The sequence below is a fragment of the Crocuta crocuta genome, unplaced genomic scaffold (assembly GCF_008692635.1).
Source record: "Crocuta crocuta isolate KB4526 unplaced genomic scaffold, BGI_CrCroc_1.0 scaffold369, whole genome shotgun sequence".
NCBI classification, from domain to species: domain Eukaryota; kingdom Metazoa; phylum Chordata; class Mammalia; order Carnivora; family Hyaenidae; genus Crocuta; species Crocuta crocuta.
In genome coordinates this window covers 5051488-5069415 of record NW_027529441.1, presented here as the reverse complement: position 1 = coordinate 5069415, position 17928 = coordinate 5051488, and the positions used below count along the sequence as shown (strand labels likewise).

The window sequence follows — 17928 nt, the reverse complement described above, 5'->3', positions numbered from 1 at the left end:
TTCCTTGTATGTAAGTTTCTTTTCCCCAGTTATATTAAATGGGTTTTGTTTTTGTTAATTTGTCTTTGACTTTGATAATATAATTGTAATGTGTCTTAGAGTAGCCCCATATCATTAGGTTCAACCTATTTGGGATCCTTTGGACCAACATAGATCTAGAGATCCATTTATTACCCCAGGTTCAGTAAGTTTTCAGCCATTATTGCTCTAAATAGACTCTCTGTCCCTTTTTTCTGTTTTTCTTTTTGGCATTCTTAGGATGCACATATTGTTGCTTTTCATTGTCCTTTAATTTCCATAGGGTTTTCTTTGCTGTTTAAAAATTGTTTTTTCCCTTTGACTGGGTAATTTCCAATGTCCTTTCCTTTGGGTTGCTGATTTCTTTTTCTGCATTTTTAAGTTTACTTTTGAAACTCTCTATTGAATTCTTCAGTTCAGTTATTGTATCTTTTAACTGCAGGATTTCTGTTTTTGATTTTGGTTTTGTTTTTTTGATGGTTGCTATTTCCTTGTGAAATTCCTTTTGTTCCTGCATTGTTTTCCTAATTTTGTTTAACTGTCTGTCTCTGCTTCCTCATAGTTCACTAAACTTCTTTAAGGGAATTATTCTGAATTTTTTGTCTGATAGTTTATAGATTTTCATTTCTTTAGGGTCAGTCATTGGGGCTTAATTAGTTTCCTTTGGTAGTGTCATATTTATCTGATTGTTCATGATCCTTGATTTCTTGCGTAGGTATCTGAGCATTTGAGTAATTTTTTTTAAATGTTTATTTTTGAGAGAGAGGGAGAGACAGAGAGTGTGGGTGGGGGAGGGGCAGAGAGAGAAGGAGACACAATCTGAAGCAGGCTCCAGGTGCTGAGCTGTCAACACAGAGCCTGATGCAGGGCTTGAACCCACAAACTGCAAGATCATGACCTGAAGTAGGATGCTTAACTGCCTGAGCCACCCAGGTGCCCCTGAGCATTTGAGTAATTAACCTCCTCTTCCAGACTTTACAGGTTTGCTTTGGCAGAGATAGCTTTTCAGTAGTCAGTTCATTTTGGGTCTCTGGGTGTGTCTGTTGGTATGCCTTTGGGCAGGTGGGCTTCTCTGGGCTATTATGGACTTCTTTGGGCAAGGCATCTATTCATGAACTGAGGAGAGGGATGGAGTGTGTTTGCCACTGGCTGAAAATACTTGGATATGATTGCTGGCTGGTTCCCTATCCAAGTTAATCTATAGGATGGGGTCTGTCTTATACTCTGCTTAGACTTACTAGATGTTTGGGACCGGGTTTATATTCAGTAGTAGATGGAGCTATTTTACCTCCTTCCCTGCTCTGGCAGGGCAGTAGCCAGGGCTCAGGGCCCATACAAATCATTGTTTGGGGGCACAAATCAGGCCTGAGTTCCACTGACTTCCCTAGTCAGGTGATGCTCTGCAGATGGAGGAAACCAAGGGCTCTGCTCTCTGTTCAAGTGCCATGGTGTGTGGGGCTGTTAGATGGGCTATGCAGCTTCCTGTGTGCTCTGGTTAAGTTCCCTGCTCAGATAGGCTGCGGGCTGTATTCAGCAATAAGCAAGGCTATGAATAAGATTCCCTGCCTGAATGCAAGAAGAAGGGCAGCTCTAACACCGGTGAAGCTCTTTGTTGCCTTAACTCAAGCAGACCCACACCACAGGTTCCCTGGCCAAATGAGGCCACTCACTCTGCAAACTATCACCTCTGCCTGTTCTTTCAGCTCAAGTTGCCACTGGGCCACGCAGCTTCCAGGAGTTGTCTCTAGCCCTTCTGGTCAGATGGGGCTGAAATCACTCTCCATAGTTGGTAAGGCTGTGAGTCAATGCCCTTCCTGGGTGTGAGCAAACTGGGCTAGGGGGCTGGCAAACTTCTTGACAGAGGATGTAAATAAGGCAGATCTGCCCCCCTCAGAGTTCCCTGGTCAGAGTGTGCTCCCAACTTGGTTCTACAGATGATCAAAGCCCCTGGTTGAGATTACAGTTTGGGCACTGCCAGTATGACGTCGGTCAGCCGACATCCATGCACTGGTTGTTGCAAGCTTCTCCCTCATTCTCCGTCACAGTTATATTTCCAGTGGCTGAGCCCTGTGATTCCAGTAGCATGAGATCAGAGTAGGGGTTGCCACAGAGTGACCGACCATACTGGGGGGGAGGGGCTCGTTGTCCCCCCTGGGTTCTCTTTTCCACTGGAGGACCTGGAGGCTCAGGAGACACCTCTTCCCGTGGTGCAGCAGTGTCCTGGGGGAGGGGCAATGCAGTCAACATGTAGCCACTTCTCTCATTCCTCTACCACAGTCTGTCTTGGTCTCTGAGGTTCAGGGGGGTGCTTCAGCCTCACTCCCATGTTCTAGGATTCTCTCAGTGGTGTCTTGTTTTGGATAGTTGTTGGTTGTTCTTCTTGTGAGGGGGAGCAAATTTAGGAATGATGTATGTCACCATCTTGGGGACATCACTCTCACCCAGTATTGTGTCAATGTAAATTTTAAAAACATAAAAGGACCCACATAAAAATATAAATGCTAAGGTCCCTTGCAGCAAAAATGTGCCACATTAGAATTATGTAGTACAAACATTTATAATTGAAGGCAGGCACTTCATAACATTTGGATTTTGGCAAAAGGCAACAGTTTGATGTCACTAGCTTAACCTTTCTATTAACTGCATAACTTTTTCAAGGGAATGGATTTTCAAAATATTACAAAAGAAGAGGGAAACAAATTTGTCTCAGCTACATATGAATGGATTTCCACAGAACAGAATCCAAATTTTATTTTCCTCTCTTCTTTTTGTAAATTGTTGTATATCTTTATGGTCAAGTTCTACAGTTTGACTCTTTGATGTAAAATCCCATGGGAATATTTGGCTTCTAATCTCTTAACCTGAAGTGAAGTATTTGTTGCTGGTGGAGCTCAATACAGTTTCCACCCACAGTTGGAATAACCTTTGTCAGAATAAAACACTACTTAAAGTCACATGATTTTTAGGTAGCAGTAGATAGCACTTGGCTTCAAGCAGCTGTTGAGTCCCTTTGATCCCATTTTAGCTGTCAAAGTAAATAGATAAGATTCAACTATTTCAGTTTTTTTTCATTCTTGGAGGCATAGAGACTTACTGCACACTTACCTAAGACATGAACAGAATGTTTGGGGCCCAGTAGATCCATCTACCATTTGATTTACCTGTCCTTTCTAGAGCATGTCTCTATCAGATAGACAGATTCTGTCTGAAGTCTTGGTAATAGGGAACTTCACAAAGCAATCTAGTCAATAAGGAAGCTCCAACTCCTCTTTCTTAAACTGAAACCAAAGTTCCTTGTTCTTATCCAGAAAGCAAAGATCCTGTAGCTTCCATCCAGTGCTTCAAACAGTGGAAGGCACAGAGTGGGGTCTCATACACTTGAATAGTATTTATTGATGCATGAAATAATGAATAATTCTAGTTCTGACTTTTAAAGCTATGCAGAATATAGTTGTTTCCTTATGTAGTCCAGGCTGTTGTCCTGTCTTTCCTAATTCTTCTCTTTTCCAGGATCAGTACTGCAATTTCCTTAAGCAACATGAGTTTCAGATGCTTCGTCTATCTTGTTACTCTTCTCTGAATGTGCTTACATTGACCAGTACATCTCTTCAAATGTGATACCTCACATGTGATACCATCAAATCGAACAGTACTTCAGAAGAAGTCATTTCAGAGAAGGGTAAAAACTCAGTATTTCTTAGCCTAGACATTCCGCTTGACATATTGTTTTACTCCAAAATGTATTCCTTAGAGCAAGGCTTTTCTTTTCCTGAGTAGAGCCATTTTATTCTAAGCAAGATCTCTGATTGGCACATATTCTGTTCTGGGAGAAGGACTGTTTCCTTGAATTTCCAGGATAAGGCGGGGGTGGAGAACGTTGCGCTGAAGCCTGTGGGGTCGGAGAGTAGGGAGGTGGCAAGTCGGCACAGTATTCCATCTCGTGGTCATAACTATAGGGTGGTGGTGCCACTGAAAAAGAAAAGATAAAGGGCATCAGACATTTAGCAAATAGTTGAGTGTTTACTATGTTTCAACCACTGGGCTGAGCACTTTGGGAGGGGACACAATTTTTATCTGGAAAAAAATCTTAGTTTTATCTGGCTGAAAACACGTATGTATGAAAGGGCAGGTGCTATAAAAAAAAGGTGCCAGTGGCCAAAATGTTTAGAATTGGCTGCTTAGGGAAGTTTCTAGGGGCGGATAAAGAAAAGAGTAGGGGCTAATTCACAGTTGAGCCAAAGCACAGAAGTAGGAGAGCACTTTTATTGAAAGCAAAAAGTACATGGAGTGTGGAAATGGGAAAAAGTGTTGAGGAATCTGATTGTATCATCATCATGGAGGGCTTTGAATATCACATAAGGAGTCTGTGATGTGCACTTACCAGATATTTTTTTTAATATGCTAGTAAATATGCTTTGGGAAGGTGATTGTCTCAGCTGTATAGATTGAAGTGGACAGAAGGAAAGGAGACATGATATAATAGCCTATGTGAAGGATTATACGGGACTCGTGGCATTGAACGGAAAAATCAGAAGAGACCCCGAACAGCTGGGTGCTTACGTGATGACTGAGTAGGTGGAAAAAGAGATGGAGAGTGAAGGAAGGTGTGCAGGTATTGGGCACCCTTTATTGGGCTCCTGCAACTCAGAGGGTCATGGAACTATTATAGGAATAAGAAAAGTGAAGGTAGGCAAGCACGTTTGTGAATGGAAATGAAGAATTTAGTTTTCTAAGTATTATTTGAAAAATGTTCTTAAATTATTTTTTATTGTTAATAAATGTCAGTGTGCTTCAAATCACATTTAATACACTTTATTATGACTCTGTATCGATGTCTATTTGGTAGTGTTGCCAATCCCATGTCGAGGGTTAGAAGAGAAGCACCCTTGGGTGCTCCATGTCTTTGAGAACCAGTCATTCTGAGCAACCCTCTGATTTGGCAATAGTTGAATTATCATCATGATCTATTCTAATTCCAAATTGACATGCCTTAACTTCTTACTATGAATGTAGTCTAAATCACAGGACTACTGTCATAATAATGTCAAAAAACGGGCAAGCCTTTTAAACATTAGAATGGCAGAAAAGAACAAGCAACATTTCAATAAACTTATTTCTAAAATATCTTCTAGGGACACCTGCCTGGCTTATGTGGTAGAGCATGCAACTCTTGACCTTCAGATTGTGGGTTTGAGCCCCATGTTGGGTACAGAGATTACTTAAAAATAAAATCTTAAAAAAATAAATGTCTTCTAAATTGTGCTCTTACCAATAAGATTACTGCAGTGTTCTGATCAATATGCATGCATAAACATAGGGCTTTACCCTATATGCAACACGAACAATGTTTAACTTAGCTCGCTTTACCAAGAGCTTGACGACTTGAACCATTTACTGATCTGCCTGTACTCAGGGATGCGAAGACACAGAATTGAGTCACCCGAAAAAAGAGGAAAATGGAGACACAGAACTGGGTGCAATGTCCTCTGAGGGCTGCTCTACTGAGCAAAGGCTTTGCAAGTCTCTAGTGGGCTCTACAGGCCAAGGGCTCATGGCAGAGGACACAGCTGTAGACAGCCTCTCTAAGGCTGCTGTTTTTTAAAAAAAATTTTAATGTTTATTATTTATTTTGGAGCGAGAGAGAAACAGACAGAGCATGAGCAGGGAAGGAGCAGAGAGAAACGGAGAGACAGAATCTGAAGCAGGCTCCAGGCTTAGAGCTGTCAGCACAGAGCCTGATGCAGGGCTCGAACCCATAAACCATGAGATCATGACCTGAGCTGAAGTCAGATGGTTAATGGACTGAGCCACCCAGATGCCCCAAGTCTGCTTTAATTAAACACTTGGAGGCTGGGCTATCTATCATAAGCTTTGTTTTCTATAACAAAGTGGAACAACTCCTATAGAGTCTAAACGCACATTCCCTCTGTATTACACCCACTCCTTTGCTTCATTAGATCTAGGAGGACTGAGTCAAAGAGATTTATATTATACTTCATCCAAGCCAAGAAATGCAGGCTCCGTGTAAAACAGGAAGTTACAGCTGGATACCTGTTGAACTGTTTCTTATAAGCATGTGGTTCTAAGCTGTTTTTATATTGAAGGTTTCCCTGCCTCCATTGGAGGAGCCCATGTTGAATAAGTCTATGGATTGACTGTGCATCATTCCCTGTCGTGGTGCCTATTTATGCTTTGGTAACAAAACGTTTATGTTTCGCCCTCTGCATTAAAACTGTTAGAGGACATTTCAGTGAGATTCCCTATGGTTTATACAGCTGCATGTTGCGCATGAAAATTAGAATATGATTAGATTCATATAGCCTTCTACTCATACAGCCTTTGAATTTTGGTAAAGTGATAATAAAATGCAGAAGAGCAGTATTTTGAAGACTATCCATCATGAAATAAACATGGCACATCTTTTATGGTAGCAGCTACCGGAAGATATTTTGAAGTAAGACTTGTATAACTGTGGACTGTGTTAAGCTTTCTTTCTTGCGATCATAAGGTTTCACTAGGAAGGAAACTTTCCAAGGTATCAATTCTAGAAAATCTGATTAACTCTTAGAGGTCATGTTCTTTCTTAAAGGTCAAATCATCTTTCAAAGATGTATGGATGCAGCTAGAGATATGGTGTCTTTGAAATTATTTCATAATCAATATTCCAGTTCTCTGATTTAAGTAGGACAAATATGCCATTTGTCCTTTTTTAAAATTTAAGTTTATTTTATTTTGAGAGAAAGAGAGAGAGAGAGAAGCCACAGGGAGAAGCAGGGAAGGGGCAGAGAGAGAGACGAGAGCGAGAAATCCAAGCAGGATTCGCACTGCCAACATGGAACCCGATGAGGGGCTGGACTCACTGACTATGAGATCATGACCTCAGTCAAAGTCAGATGCTTAACCAACTGAACCACCCAGGTGCACCTATGCTATTTATCTTTAATGTCATTATAGTTTTCTACAATATTACAAAATTTATAGATGTTATGGAATGCAGAGAAGAAATTTAATGTTTTTCACCTACTCAGACCATCTCTAAAGCAAACATAAAGGAGAAATTGCATGGTATTACCAAAATGTATACAACATTACTTAAAAACAGTTGGAAATAGAAGTATCATCCATAATTTTGTCACCATGACTTAACAACATCTTTATATAACCTCTTCTAGTCATTTATAGTTTTTTATATTCTTGTAGTCATGGAAAATGAACATATGGGTTTTTTACTTTGTATTATGACGTAGTCTTTTTCATTCTGCTGCATATTCTTCATAAACTTTATTGTTAATGGCTGCATATTATTCTACCGACTGTTCAATTATTTTGAAATTAACAATTTTTATTATTATAGATAATGGAGTGAGGACTATCTTTTTTTCACATAGTTTTTTTTTATTATTTTGATTTAGTTTGTTAGGATAAAATTCCAAGTATCAACTAACTGGTTATCATTTACTACTTTGGTAATTTATTAGTAAAAGCAATAGCTCTTTATTTTACATTTCTTTGATAGTACCTAGATTTCACATTGTTCTACAGCTTATTTGCTGTTTTTACTTTATATTGGGTGATTTTTAGTTTGTTTTAGGCTGGCAATTTAAAGTGGGATCTTAATTAGAATCAAGATATAATCAATATAATATATGATATGAACAAGTATATGAAAGTGTATATCTTTTCTAGGTGTTTTTCTAAAAAGAGCTGTCAAAATGAGTATATTGTTTTTACTTTATTGACATACCACAATTGAACACTTGTACTTAACAAAATACATGGTTCTACATCTTTTTGATGTCTTCTGTGTTGTTTCTAAACTTATACATTTATCTCCTCTTTTAGATATCTGATACATAACCAACTTATTTCTGAGTTTTTCCGTTTAAATTTATATATTTAAAGCTTCTATTATTTTATTTGGTGTATTTTTCAATCAACATTATTTTTTCTAAATTTTAAATTTTCGGTTAAGCCAAATTATCTATGTGGCTTCTTAATCCTCGTTTTCCACATTGCTTTGTTGTCTCTCATTTAGTTTGTAAAATTTTAAACTACTTGTCCTGTTCCAAGGAACAAGGCATATATTTTTGTACTAATGCCTCAGTTCATTATTATTGATTAAGTTTTTTTTAATGTTTATTTATTTTTGAGAGAGAGAGAGAAAGACAGAGCATGAGCAGGGGAGTGGCAGAGACACAGGGAGACACAGAAACCGAAGCAGGCTCCAGGCTCTGAGCTGTCAGCACAGAGCCTGGGGCCCGAACCCACGAACCACGAGATCATGACCTGAGCCAAAGTCTGGCACTTAACCGACTGAGCCACCCAGGCACTCCTATTATTTATTTTAAATGGTTTTAATATCTGGTAGGCCAGGTGACTTGTTTTGACATGTTAAAAAATTTTTTTTCCTTGATATAATTAACATATAACATCATGTAAGCTTAAGATGTACAATATGTTGATTTGATATATTTATATATTACGATGTGATTACCACCTGTTAAATTAATTAAACAAGGAGCCCATTACACTGAGGTGACTCTACTGTCATGGTAAGCAAACCAGATGTAAGCCTGTAAATGCTTCAAAGTTACAAAATCAAAACACTAAGGCAACCAATCTCAAAGAGCCAATTAGGCTTTCAGCTGTAGTCCAGCATTTCTTTGCTTCCACATTTTCTCTATATGAGGCAGGGGACTCCTAACAACTTTCAGTTTGGTGCTATCGGATTCAAATCAATTTTTGTTCAAATAAACTCTGGAAAGTTTTAGTATGCCTCAATTTATCTTTTAATATACCTTAGCATTAGCTCACAACTTATTTTTAATTTTTTAAAATGCTTACTTATTGGGGTGCCTGGGTGGCTTAATCAGTTAAGCGTCCGACTTTCGCTTAGGTCATGATCTTACGGTTCGTGGGTTCGAGCCCTGCGTTGGGCTCTGTGCTGCCTACCAGCTCAGAGCCTGGAGCCTATTTCAGAGTCTGTATCTCCCTCTCTCTCTGACCCTCCCCTACTCATGCTGTCTCTCTCTCTCTCCCCTAGAAATAAATAAAAAAATTAAAAATAAAATAAAATAAAATAAAATGCTTACTTATTTTTGAGAGAGAGAGAAAGGCTGACAGACACACAGAATTTGAAGCAGGCTTCAGGCTCTGAGCAGTTATCACAGAGCCCGACTTGGGGCTCAAACTCACAAATCACAAGACTGTGTGTGACTTGAGCTGAAGTTGGCTGCTTAACTGACTGAGCCACTCAGGCGCCCCAGCTCATGACTTATTTTTAAAGACAGCTCCTAATATTATTGCTAGGAGGAAATCTTCTCCTCCACCCTAATCCCATAGGGCCAGAAGATGCCCTGGGCATTCTCTGGGAATCTCATAGCCATTTTTCAAACCATGGCCTATGTTCTCTCTTTAAAACCTGAGTTCTTTTGTAGCCCACACTATGAGATTATACTACTTTCTACTCCTCCTTGTTATCAATACCTGTGGGCTGCTCTGCTCTAGATTCTCATCCATTGAAGATTTAGCATCTGGCCCATTATCTTTCTCCACATCATGACTTCTCTTAGCACTGTTGATTATTTCAACATTCAGGTATTGAAGTAAATTTCTAGCCCCACGGTGGAGCTTACTTCTCACCAGGGTGTCACAGCCGCAAACTTAGATAATTTTCATGTCCTTTTGAAGCTCCACTTGGGGCACCTGGGTAGCTCGGTTGGTTAAGCGTCCAGCTTCAGCTCAGGTCATGATCTCGCGGTTCATGGGTTTGAGCCCCGCATCAGGTTCTGTGCTGGCAGCTCAGAGCCTGGGGCCTGTTTCAGATTCTGTGTCTCCTTCTCTCTCTGCCTCTCCCCTGCTCATGCTGTGTTTCTCTCTGTCTCAAAAATAAACTATAAAAAATTTTTTTGAAGCTCCACTTGACTTGAAACTTAGTACATCCAGTCAGCTAATCTCCAAACACCAAGCCAACTCTGGGCTCTACAGTTACTTCCTGTTCCTTCTCACTCCAAACAAGGTTTATGTGGCCTCACCCAATCAGATATTTTCTATTTTTCTTTTCTTTGTTCTTTATTCTTTATCCTCTAAGAGCTCCCTTCCTTCCACCTATTTTGCAGTTTTCTGCATGAAGACTGTCCACTTCATGAAGTGTTAAACAGTTTGTATTACCTAAATTGTCTTCTTCAATCATTTTTTTTTAACATTTGGACTTTTTTGCCTGCAAAAATCTTTTTCTCACCCTTACTGTAACCAATAATGGAATGGTACGTATGTAAATCTGACCATTACTCTTTATCTTTCTAGAATACACATGCCAACGTATCTTGAACCTCACCTAGATTTCCAATTTTATTGATGACATTTAAAAAAGTTAATTTAAACTGATGTCACCTCTTTCCTGTCTTTCTTTATTCAGCTTAGATTTATCATCCATCACTAAAATTATTTCTGTGCATTTATCAACTTTCTTATCTCTTTTTCCCCCGTCGCCTGATAAAACTTGAATCTTGATTAAATTCAACATTTTGGCTCTCCCAGACTCACATCTAGGAACTTAATGTGGCTAGAGAAAAATGCGCAATCATACTGAATGATTTCACTTTCAAGGACTGACTATGCTCTTAAGTGTGGAGACCCTTGGCATTGCTTGGGAATTATGCATTTCAGTAGGTATTTCTCTGCCCCTCCATTCTCTGAGATTCATTAACTAAAAACATCTCCTCAAACCACTTTCAGCAGAAGACTTGTTCCTAATTTCTGTAAGAATATAAGCATAATATAGCTGTAAGAATATAGGCACCATCCTCACATCACCAAATCCTTTGATGAGCATATGAAAGTCTTCATATATTCTATACATATACTAATAAGGTTGCCCTCATTTATGAAGTCAGTGATGCAAATAGATTTTTTATTTTTTTTAATGTTTATTTATTTATTTTGAAAGAGAGAGAAGGTGCATGGGCATGGGAAGGACAAAGGGAGAAGGAGAGAGAGCAGGCTTCACTCAGCATGGGACCTGAAACAAGGCTTCATCTCATGAATTGTGAGATGATGACCTGAGCTGAAATCAAGAGTTGGCCGCTTAACCAGTTAAGTCACTCAGGTGCCCATAGAGTTTTGATTTCTTAAAATTCTTTAAAAGTTTAATTTATTTATTTTGAGAGAGAGAGAGAGAGAGAGAGAGCATGAGCAGGGGAGGGACAGTGAGAGGGAGAGAAAGGATCCTAAGCAGACTCTGCATCATCAGTGCAGAGCCTGATGCAGGGCTTGAACTCACAAACCGTAAGATCATGACCTGAGCTGAAATCAAGAGTCAGACACTTAACCAGCTGAGCCCTCCAGGCACCCCAGTGTTTTGATTTCTTAATGAAATATTTCCAAGAGGTTTTAAAGACCACAAATCCATTATTTTATAGAATGCTTCTCAACTTGGGTTTGTCAGATTTTTTTCATGCTTAGATTCAGGCTGTGAACTTTCAGCCAGAATCCCATACACATGAACTTGTGTCATCCCCAGAGTAACTAATACCCAAAGGTGCAAGATGTCCATCTGTACTTTTTTGGTGATATTAATCTTTACCACTGGGTCAAGATATTTTTTGATTTCTCTACTGTCTAGTTACTATTTTTCCCCTTATAACTAATAGCCAACCTGGGACAAGATACTTCCAAATGTCCTGCCCCTCTGCAGCCTCTCTCCCAGATTTAGCATCAGTAATGACTCTTGTTTCAAACTTTTTTTAAAGGTTTTTTTGGGTTTTTGAGGGGGGGAGGGGGGGACGGGGGGAGAGAGAAGCATGGAGGGGCAGAGAGAGGGGGGAGAGAAAGAATCCCAAGCAGCCTCCATACTGTCAGTGCAGAGCCAACGTGGGGCTCGAACCCATGAGCCATGAAACCATAACCTGAGCCACAACCAAGAATTGGCTGCCTAACCTACTGAGCCACCCAAGTGTCCCCCAAACTTTTCTTATGATGGTTTTTAAAATGATGATGTTTCCAATTCCACAACCCTTTTCTACATGTATCCTTTGTCATTTTTCTGTTTGCAAAGAACCTCCCCTCCTTTTCTACTGTTTACCTAAATCTATCTGTCTGTCTATCTATCTATCTATCATCTATCTATCTATCTATCTATCTATCTATCTACCCATCCATCTAGCTAGCTAGCTATCATCTATCAGTCAATCACTAGCTGACTCAATAATGTACTTCAGATCTCAAATTTCTTGATGGCACTGAAATCCTTGTTTTCCTTTTGTTGCCATTTTATTTTTATATCTTTGCAAAGCCTTCTGTTATGGTCTTTCCGTATTGTTTTCCTTCAAGTGTGAATCATCCAAACCTATTTTTTGCAGAAGGGTTAGCATGATCCCTTTCCTTTGTTTACAGCAAAGTTCTGGAAAGGAGTGGCAGTATAAGACTCGACAAATAATTGTAATGAAACAAGACACTGATCATTCTACCCAACATGGCGGGAATAAAAACTCTTTCAGAGGGTCACTGTCCAACAAAGTATCAAGGGTGGCAGATGATAATCTCCTCGGTAATCTCCTCCCTAGTGCACAGTGATAGCGTTCACTGCAGGTGGCCTCACTGAGCACTTTCAGCAAAGAATAAGATGACCTTGGCTAAATTATTTCTACTCATGCATGTGGCCCCCAGGCTGTAGGACTATCCAATAAATTGGGTGGTTATCTCATTTATCACAAGGTTATTTAATTAATGTGGGTAAAAATATTTTATATGTCTACAGATGAAAGATTCTGAAAAGCATTCAGTACTACTCTGTTTTTTCCTATTTCTTAAGTAAAAGCTTAATTAGTGACTTTGCAAAGGAAATGAGAAGTAATCAAGCACATAATGATTTTGAAGACCTAGCCTTTCTGCAGGAAAAATGCTTCCACCATAAGGTTTATTATGTTTCTCACATTATTCAGTTCCCAGAACAATGCATTTACTGCAAATGCCACATTCTGCTGTGATCTGCTGGAATGTATGTTGCCACTCAAAAACAGAAACTTCAAGCCCCAAAAAGCATAAGCCCTCACATTCAAATATTTTGTATCTTACATTCTATTTTTATAAAAAATATTTTTAATGTTTTAAAATGTTTAATTTTAACTAAATATTTTTTGATCAAGTCAGAGTGTATCTGGGGGGCACCTGGGTGGCTCATTTGGCTGAGCGTCTGACTTCGGTTCAGGTCACGATCTCACGATTCATGAGTTTGAGCCCCACACTGGGCTCTGCTGAGAGCTCAGAGCCTGGAGCCTGCTTCCGATTCTGTGTCTCCCTCTCTCTCTGCCCCTCCCCTTCTTACATTCTGTCTGTCTCTCTCTCAAAGATAAACATTAAAATATTTTTTAGGGGTACTTGGGTGGTTCAGTCAGTTAAGCATCTGACTTTGCTCAGACCATGATCTCATGGTTCGTGGGTTTGAGCCCCGCATTGGGCTCTGTGCTGACAGCTCAGAGCCTGGAGCCTGCTTCAGATTCTGTGTCTCCCTTTCTTTCTGCCCCTCCCATGCTTGTACTCTGTCTCTCTCAAAACTGAATACACATTAAAAATATTTAAAAAATATATTTTTTCAGTGTATCTCGAATGGTAGCTACAGAAGCCTTCTCCTTGTCTTCTTCCCAGTTAATGTGTCTCTCTGACTCTCCTCTTTCCTCTTGAATTATGAGTTGACCAGGTGAAAACAGGGAGATGTGAAGAATAAAAACAACCCCTCCCTTCCCCCTTTTTCCAGAGTTCTAACATCATTACACTAATCCAAACAATGTTTTCAGTAAGTTGGAAAGAATCAAAATTGTGCATTGCTTTTGTAGTGAGTAGAAGCTACATATTACAGGGTGGAATTTAAAGTAAATTCTCCAAGTTTTCATGTATAACTACATCAGATCTTGTCATGAGCTGTGTTCCTTGCTTGTTCAACTATATCTGCTGAGTGGCCACTGTGTGCCAGTCGTGGAATTATACTTGGGATTGAGTGGTGAATAGAATAGACAATGATTCCTGCTTTGGGGAGCCAATATTCTAGAAGGAGGGGGATGGACAATAAACAATAAATATAACAATGAGATACACTACATGGTATCTCAGAAGATTAAAAGTACTCTGGAAAAAAACCACAACTGGGTAGAATAAGGAAGACCCAATGAGGACGGACACAGTACACTCTTAAATCGAGTGGCCAGAGCAGGCCTCAGTCAGGAAATGATCTTTGAACAAAATGTTGAATTGAATGAGGGAGTCCATGTTCTAGGCAAAGCCCTAAGATGGGAGTCTGCCCTGTTGTGTTCACAGAGGACATGGAGTGTGTTTCTGTGTCCAAGGAAGTGTGTGACTGGAGCCAGAGTGGCAAGTGGGAGTTGGGAAGGAAATGAAGTCAGAGAAATAAAACAAGGAATCAGGCCCCAGTCAGGAATTTGCCTTTTACTTTGGCTAAAATGAGGAACCCCTGGCTTTGATTGTACCTCTGGAGAAAATGGAAAGCCATTGGAAGATTTTGAGTAGAAGAGTGATATAATTTGACATCTAGTGTAAGAGGTTTAATCTGGCTACTGTGTTTAGAACAGACCCCTGGTGCCAACGGTGGATGCTGGAAGAGCAGTTAGGATGTTATCACAGCAATGGAGGTGAGAGCTGAGGGTGGCTCTCAGCAGGGAAGGAGCCGTAGGGCTGGTGTGCAGTCAGATACTGTATATATTCTGAAGATGGAACTGGAAGTTTTTCTAGTAGGTTGCATGTAGGTTTGAGGAAGGCAAGGAGTTAAGGATGACACAAAGGTTTTTGGCCTGGCCACCGGAAGTCTAGAGATGCCATCAGTTGAGATGATGAGCGGAGGAGGTTTGAGGGGAAGATCAGAAGCACAGAGTTGGACGTGTTCAACTTGACATAGCTATGAGGCATGCAGGCTGAGATGTCCAGTGGGCAGTGGAATCAAATAAATCTGAAATTCAGGAAGGAGGTTTGGAATGGAGATTTATAACTTTGGGAGGAATTAGCATATAGTACTTAATACCATTAAGCCAAATGACGTGACCAAAGAAATTAAGTGTAGATACAGGAGAGAAAAAGACAGAAGACTGAGCCTCAAAGCACTCTAACATGAAGGTATTGGAGAAGAGGGAGAACTGACAAAAGAGAAACAGGAGAAATGACCATTCTCACATTCATCTGAAATTGGCTCCCTCAAGTTAAAGATGATAGGGAAAAAGTTAAGCGAGGAAGCTATTAGGGAACTTATACAAAGGGCAGATTGCATTTAGACGGTACAAGGTATCCTCTTTTCTAAAAGAGTTGAGAAAGGACATGACTCTGAATAGGAAATTATCTTTTTAAGAATGTTTTACATTTAAAACTTGACTCATTTTCATATGGCAAATTGTACATATACAGACTGACTTAGAAAAAACTACTACTTAGAAAACTTAGAAAAAACTAAACAGTGTTTATAGAGTCATATGTATTCAATATATTTATATGTATTACTTCTAGCAGATTCTCAGCAAATACCTGTCAAGTTATTAATGTGTTACCTTTGTTCTTTGTTGAGAATTTTCCCATTATGTTAAGAGTTTTCTTTGCATAAGGATGACACACAAAAACTTTATTCAATACTTATCCTTAAGACATACATAGCTATTAAGTCAGATGCCAGTTTGTTAAGACATGTCACTTACACTTTCTCTAGAATTATTTGTCAGAACTCTGGCTGGTAGACACAGTGGGCATGAATTGTCTATTTCTCTTAACTCTGGCTGATTGGGAATTGTAGTCAATGAAATAGGCATTAAAGATATGAATACCTTCAGATGCGATGTAGATTTTATTACTTGGATCTAATTAATCTCCATTGAAAGCTAGAGCTTCAATCTATGTTAATTTAGAAACGCCCTACATTCTTGGAGATGATTGCAGTGAACGTCTTCAATGTTGCCTCTCTCCATGGCATCAAGCGTAACTAACAAAACTGACTCTTCCTTCAGAAGGAGTAAGCAGTTGTGCTTACCAGGATAGGAGGAGATGGCATTGATGTGGGTGGTCCTGATGACGCCCACCCGGGTCCCACGGTTGTTTTTCATGCACATGCAGATACATATGGCAATCCCAGCAATGACCCCCATGATGAATACGATTCCAAACACGATGCCAGCAATTGCTGTGCCCCTAAAAAAGAAAAAACAAAAGTATATTCAGTGAAAAGGCTCATAAGCCTTTCAAATACGGCTCCATGACTATAGACTAATGCTCCTTTACAAATCTTCTTAAGGATAATGTTAAAAAAAAAAAGGGATAATTCCCTGAATCAGTCAAGTAAATAGTCTTGTGTATTTCAATAGATAAGAAAACGTTATAAGCCTTCAGGGAATCTTTTTCCAGTACAGTAAACCTATCATTCAGATTCTGATGTTAGAAATCCATATATTTATACAAAACACAATTTTCCAGATATGCTCTCTAAAATAATAATTAAAAAACCATTCTGCTGTGTACTTACGCAGCAAAGAATTTACCTGTTGTCTGAGTACACATTTACTGAAAACAACTTTATAAATGCCAAAATAGTAAAGAAATTTTAATGTTTATCCTTATTAAAACTCTTCACAAAGTAAAACTAGATTTTTTTTCTCAACAAAACAGAGAAAACCAAACCAAACATTTTTTTAAAAAATTTATTTATTTATTTTTGAGAGACTGTGAAAAAAAGCATGAGCCGGGGAGGGGCAGAGAGAGAGAGGGAGACACAGAATCTGAAGCAGGCTCCAGGGTCTGAGCTGTCAGCACAGGGCCAGATGCAGGGCTCAAACCCACAAACCATGAGATCATGACCTGAGCTGAAGTAAGACACTCAACTGACTGAGCCAACCAGGTGCCCCCAAACCAAACATATAAAGAAATTTTTCAGAACACAGTTACAGCAAACAGTATTCTCATTAAATTCAGGAACAATGCAAGCAAAATCTCTATCTCTATTCTATTAGCATGATGTTTTTCTCCAGAAGAGTTTTATCTCTCACAACAAAATCATAGGAGGAAAAAATATTGCATGAGAGTCACCATTACCATTATGTGTAGATAATATGATGTGTAAGAGTCTACATTTGTCCATATTTTGGAAAGTAATGGGGAAATCTATGTGAGAAGATAAATTTTCAACAGGCAGAATAATTTCTAGCAATGCTTTTTGAGGAAATGCAGCACATATGGGCACAAATAATATAATAAGGCTGTTTATCCATATGTTGTTGCTAATACCAAAATATCAGAAACACTCTAATATCCGTAACAAGAAAATGACAGAAAGAAAAACATATGATACACCAGAAAGTGAATCCAATATAGTGATTTAAAAAAGGTGAAGAGGTCCACATAGGTTGGGGTGAAATGTGCATGGTACATGCTTAACGCCATACTACAAATGTAAAGGCATATGTTAACAGAATACCAGTATTAACAGAATGATTGCAAGGAGAATATAATATTTTTATATTTCAAATTTTTGAATGTATACATAGTGATTTATTTTATAGATATGGGATGGGGCCCTGGGGGCTCAGCCATTTAAGAGTCCAGATCTTGGTTTTTGGGTCAGGTCATGACCTCACAATTTCCTGAGTTCGAGGCCCACTCCACTGACAGCATGGAGCCCAATTGGGATTCTCTCTCTCCTCTCTCTCTCTCTGCACTATTTCTCTCTCTCAAAATAAATAAATAAACTTAAAAAAATAAAACCAGTTTATAGATATGGGACAATAATGAAAAATTTCACTTTCTAATTTGGGTAACTTCCCAGAAGTGACCATTTCAACTCTTTCAAACATTGTTTTAGTACCTTCCTTTCTATTTCTCATTAATGCAATTACATTCCTTTATTTTTTAAATGTTTATTCATTTGAGAGA

At 39.1% G+C, this 17928-nt stretch overlaps 1 protein-coding gene across 1 annotated transcript in view; it reads right to left on the bottom strand.

Moving 5' to 3' along the window:
- Window positions 1–6: 6 nt before the first annotated feature.
- The window catches only part of CYYR1 (cysteine and tyrosine rich 1), a 107557-nt gene continuing 89635 nt past the window's right edge, over window positions 7–17928 (bottom strand). The window contains exons 3-4 of the mRNA XM_077760215.1: window positions 16037–16194; window positions 7–3987 (exon numbers count right to left, since the gene is read on the bottom strand). Coding sequence (XP_077616341.1) covers window positions 3803–3987; window positions 16037–16194 — 343 coding nt within the window. The 3' untranslated portion in view covers window positions 7–3802. The remainder of the gene's footprint in view (window positions 3988–16036; window positions 16195–17928) is intronic.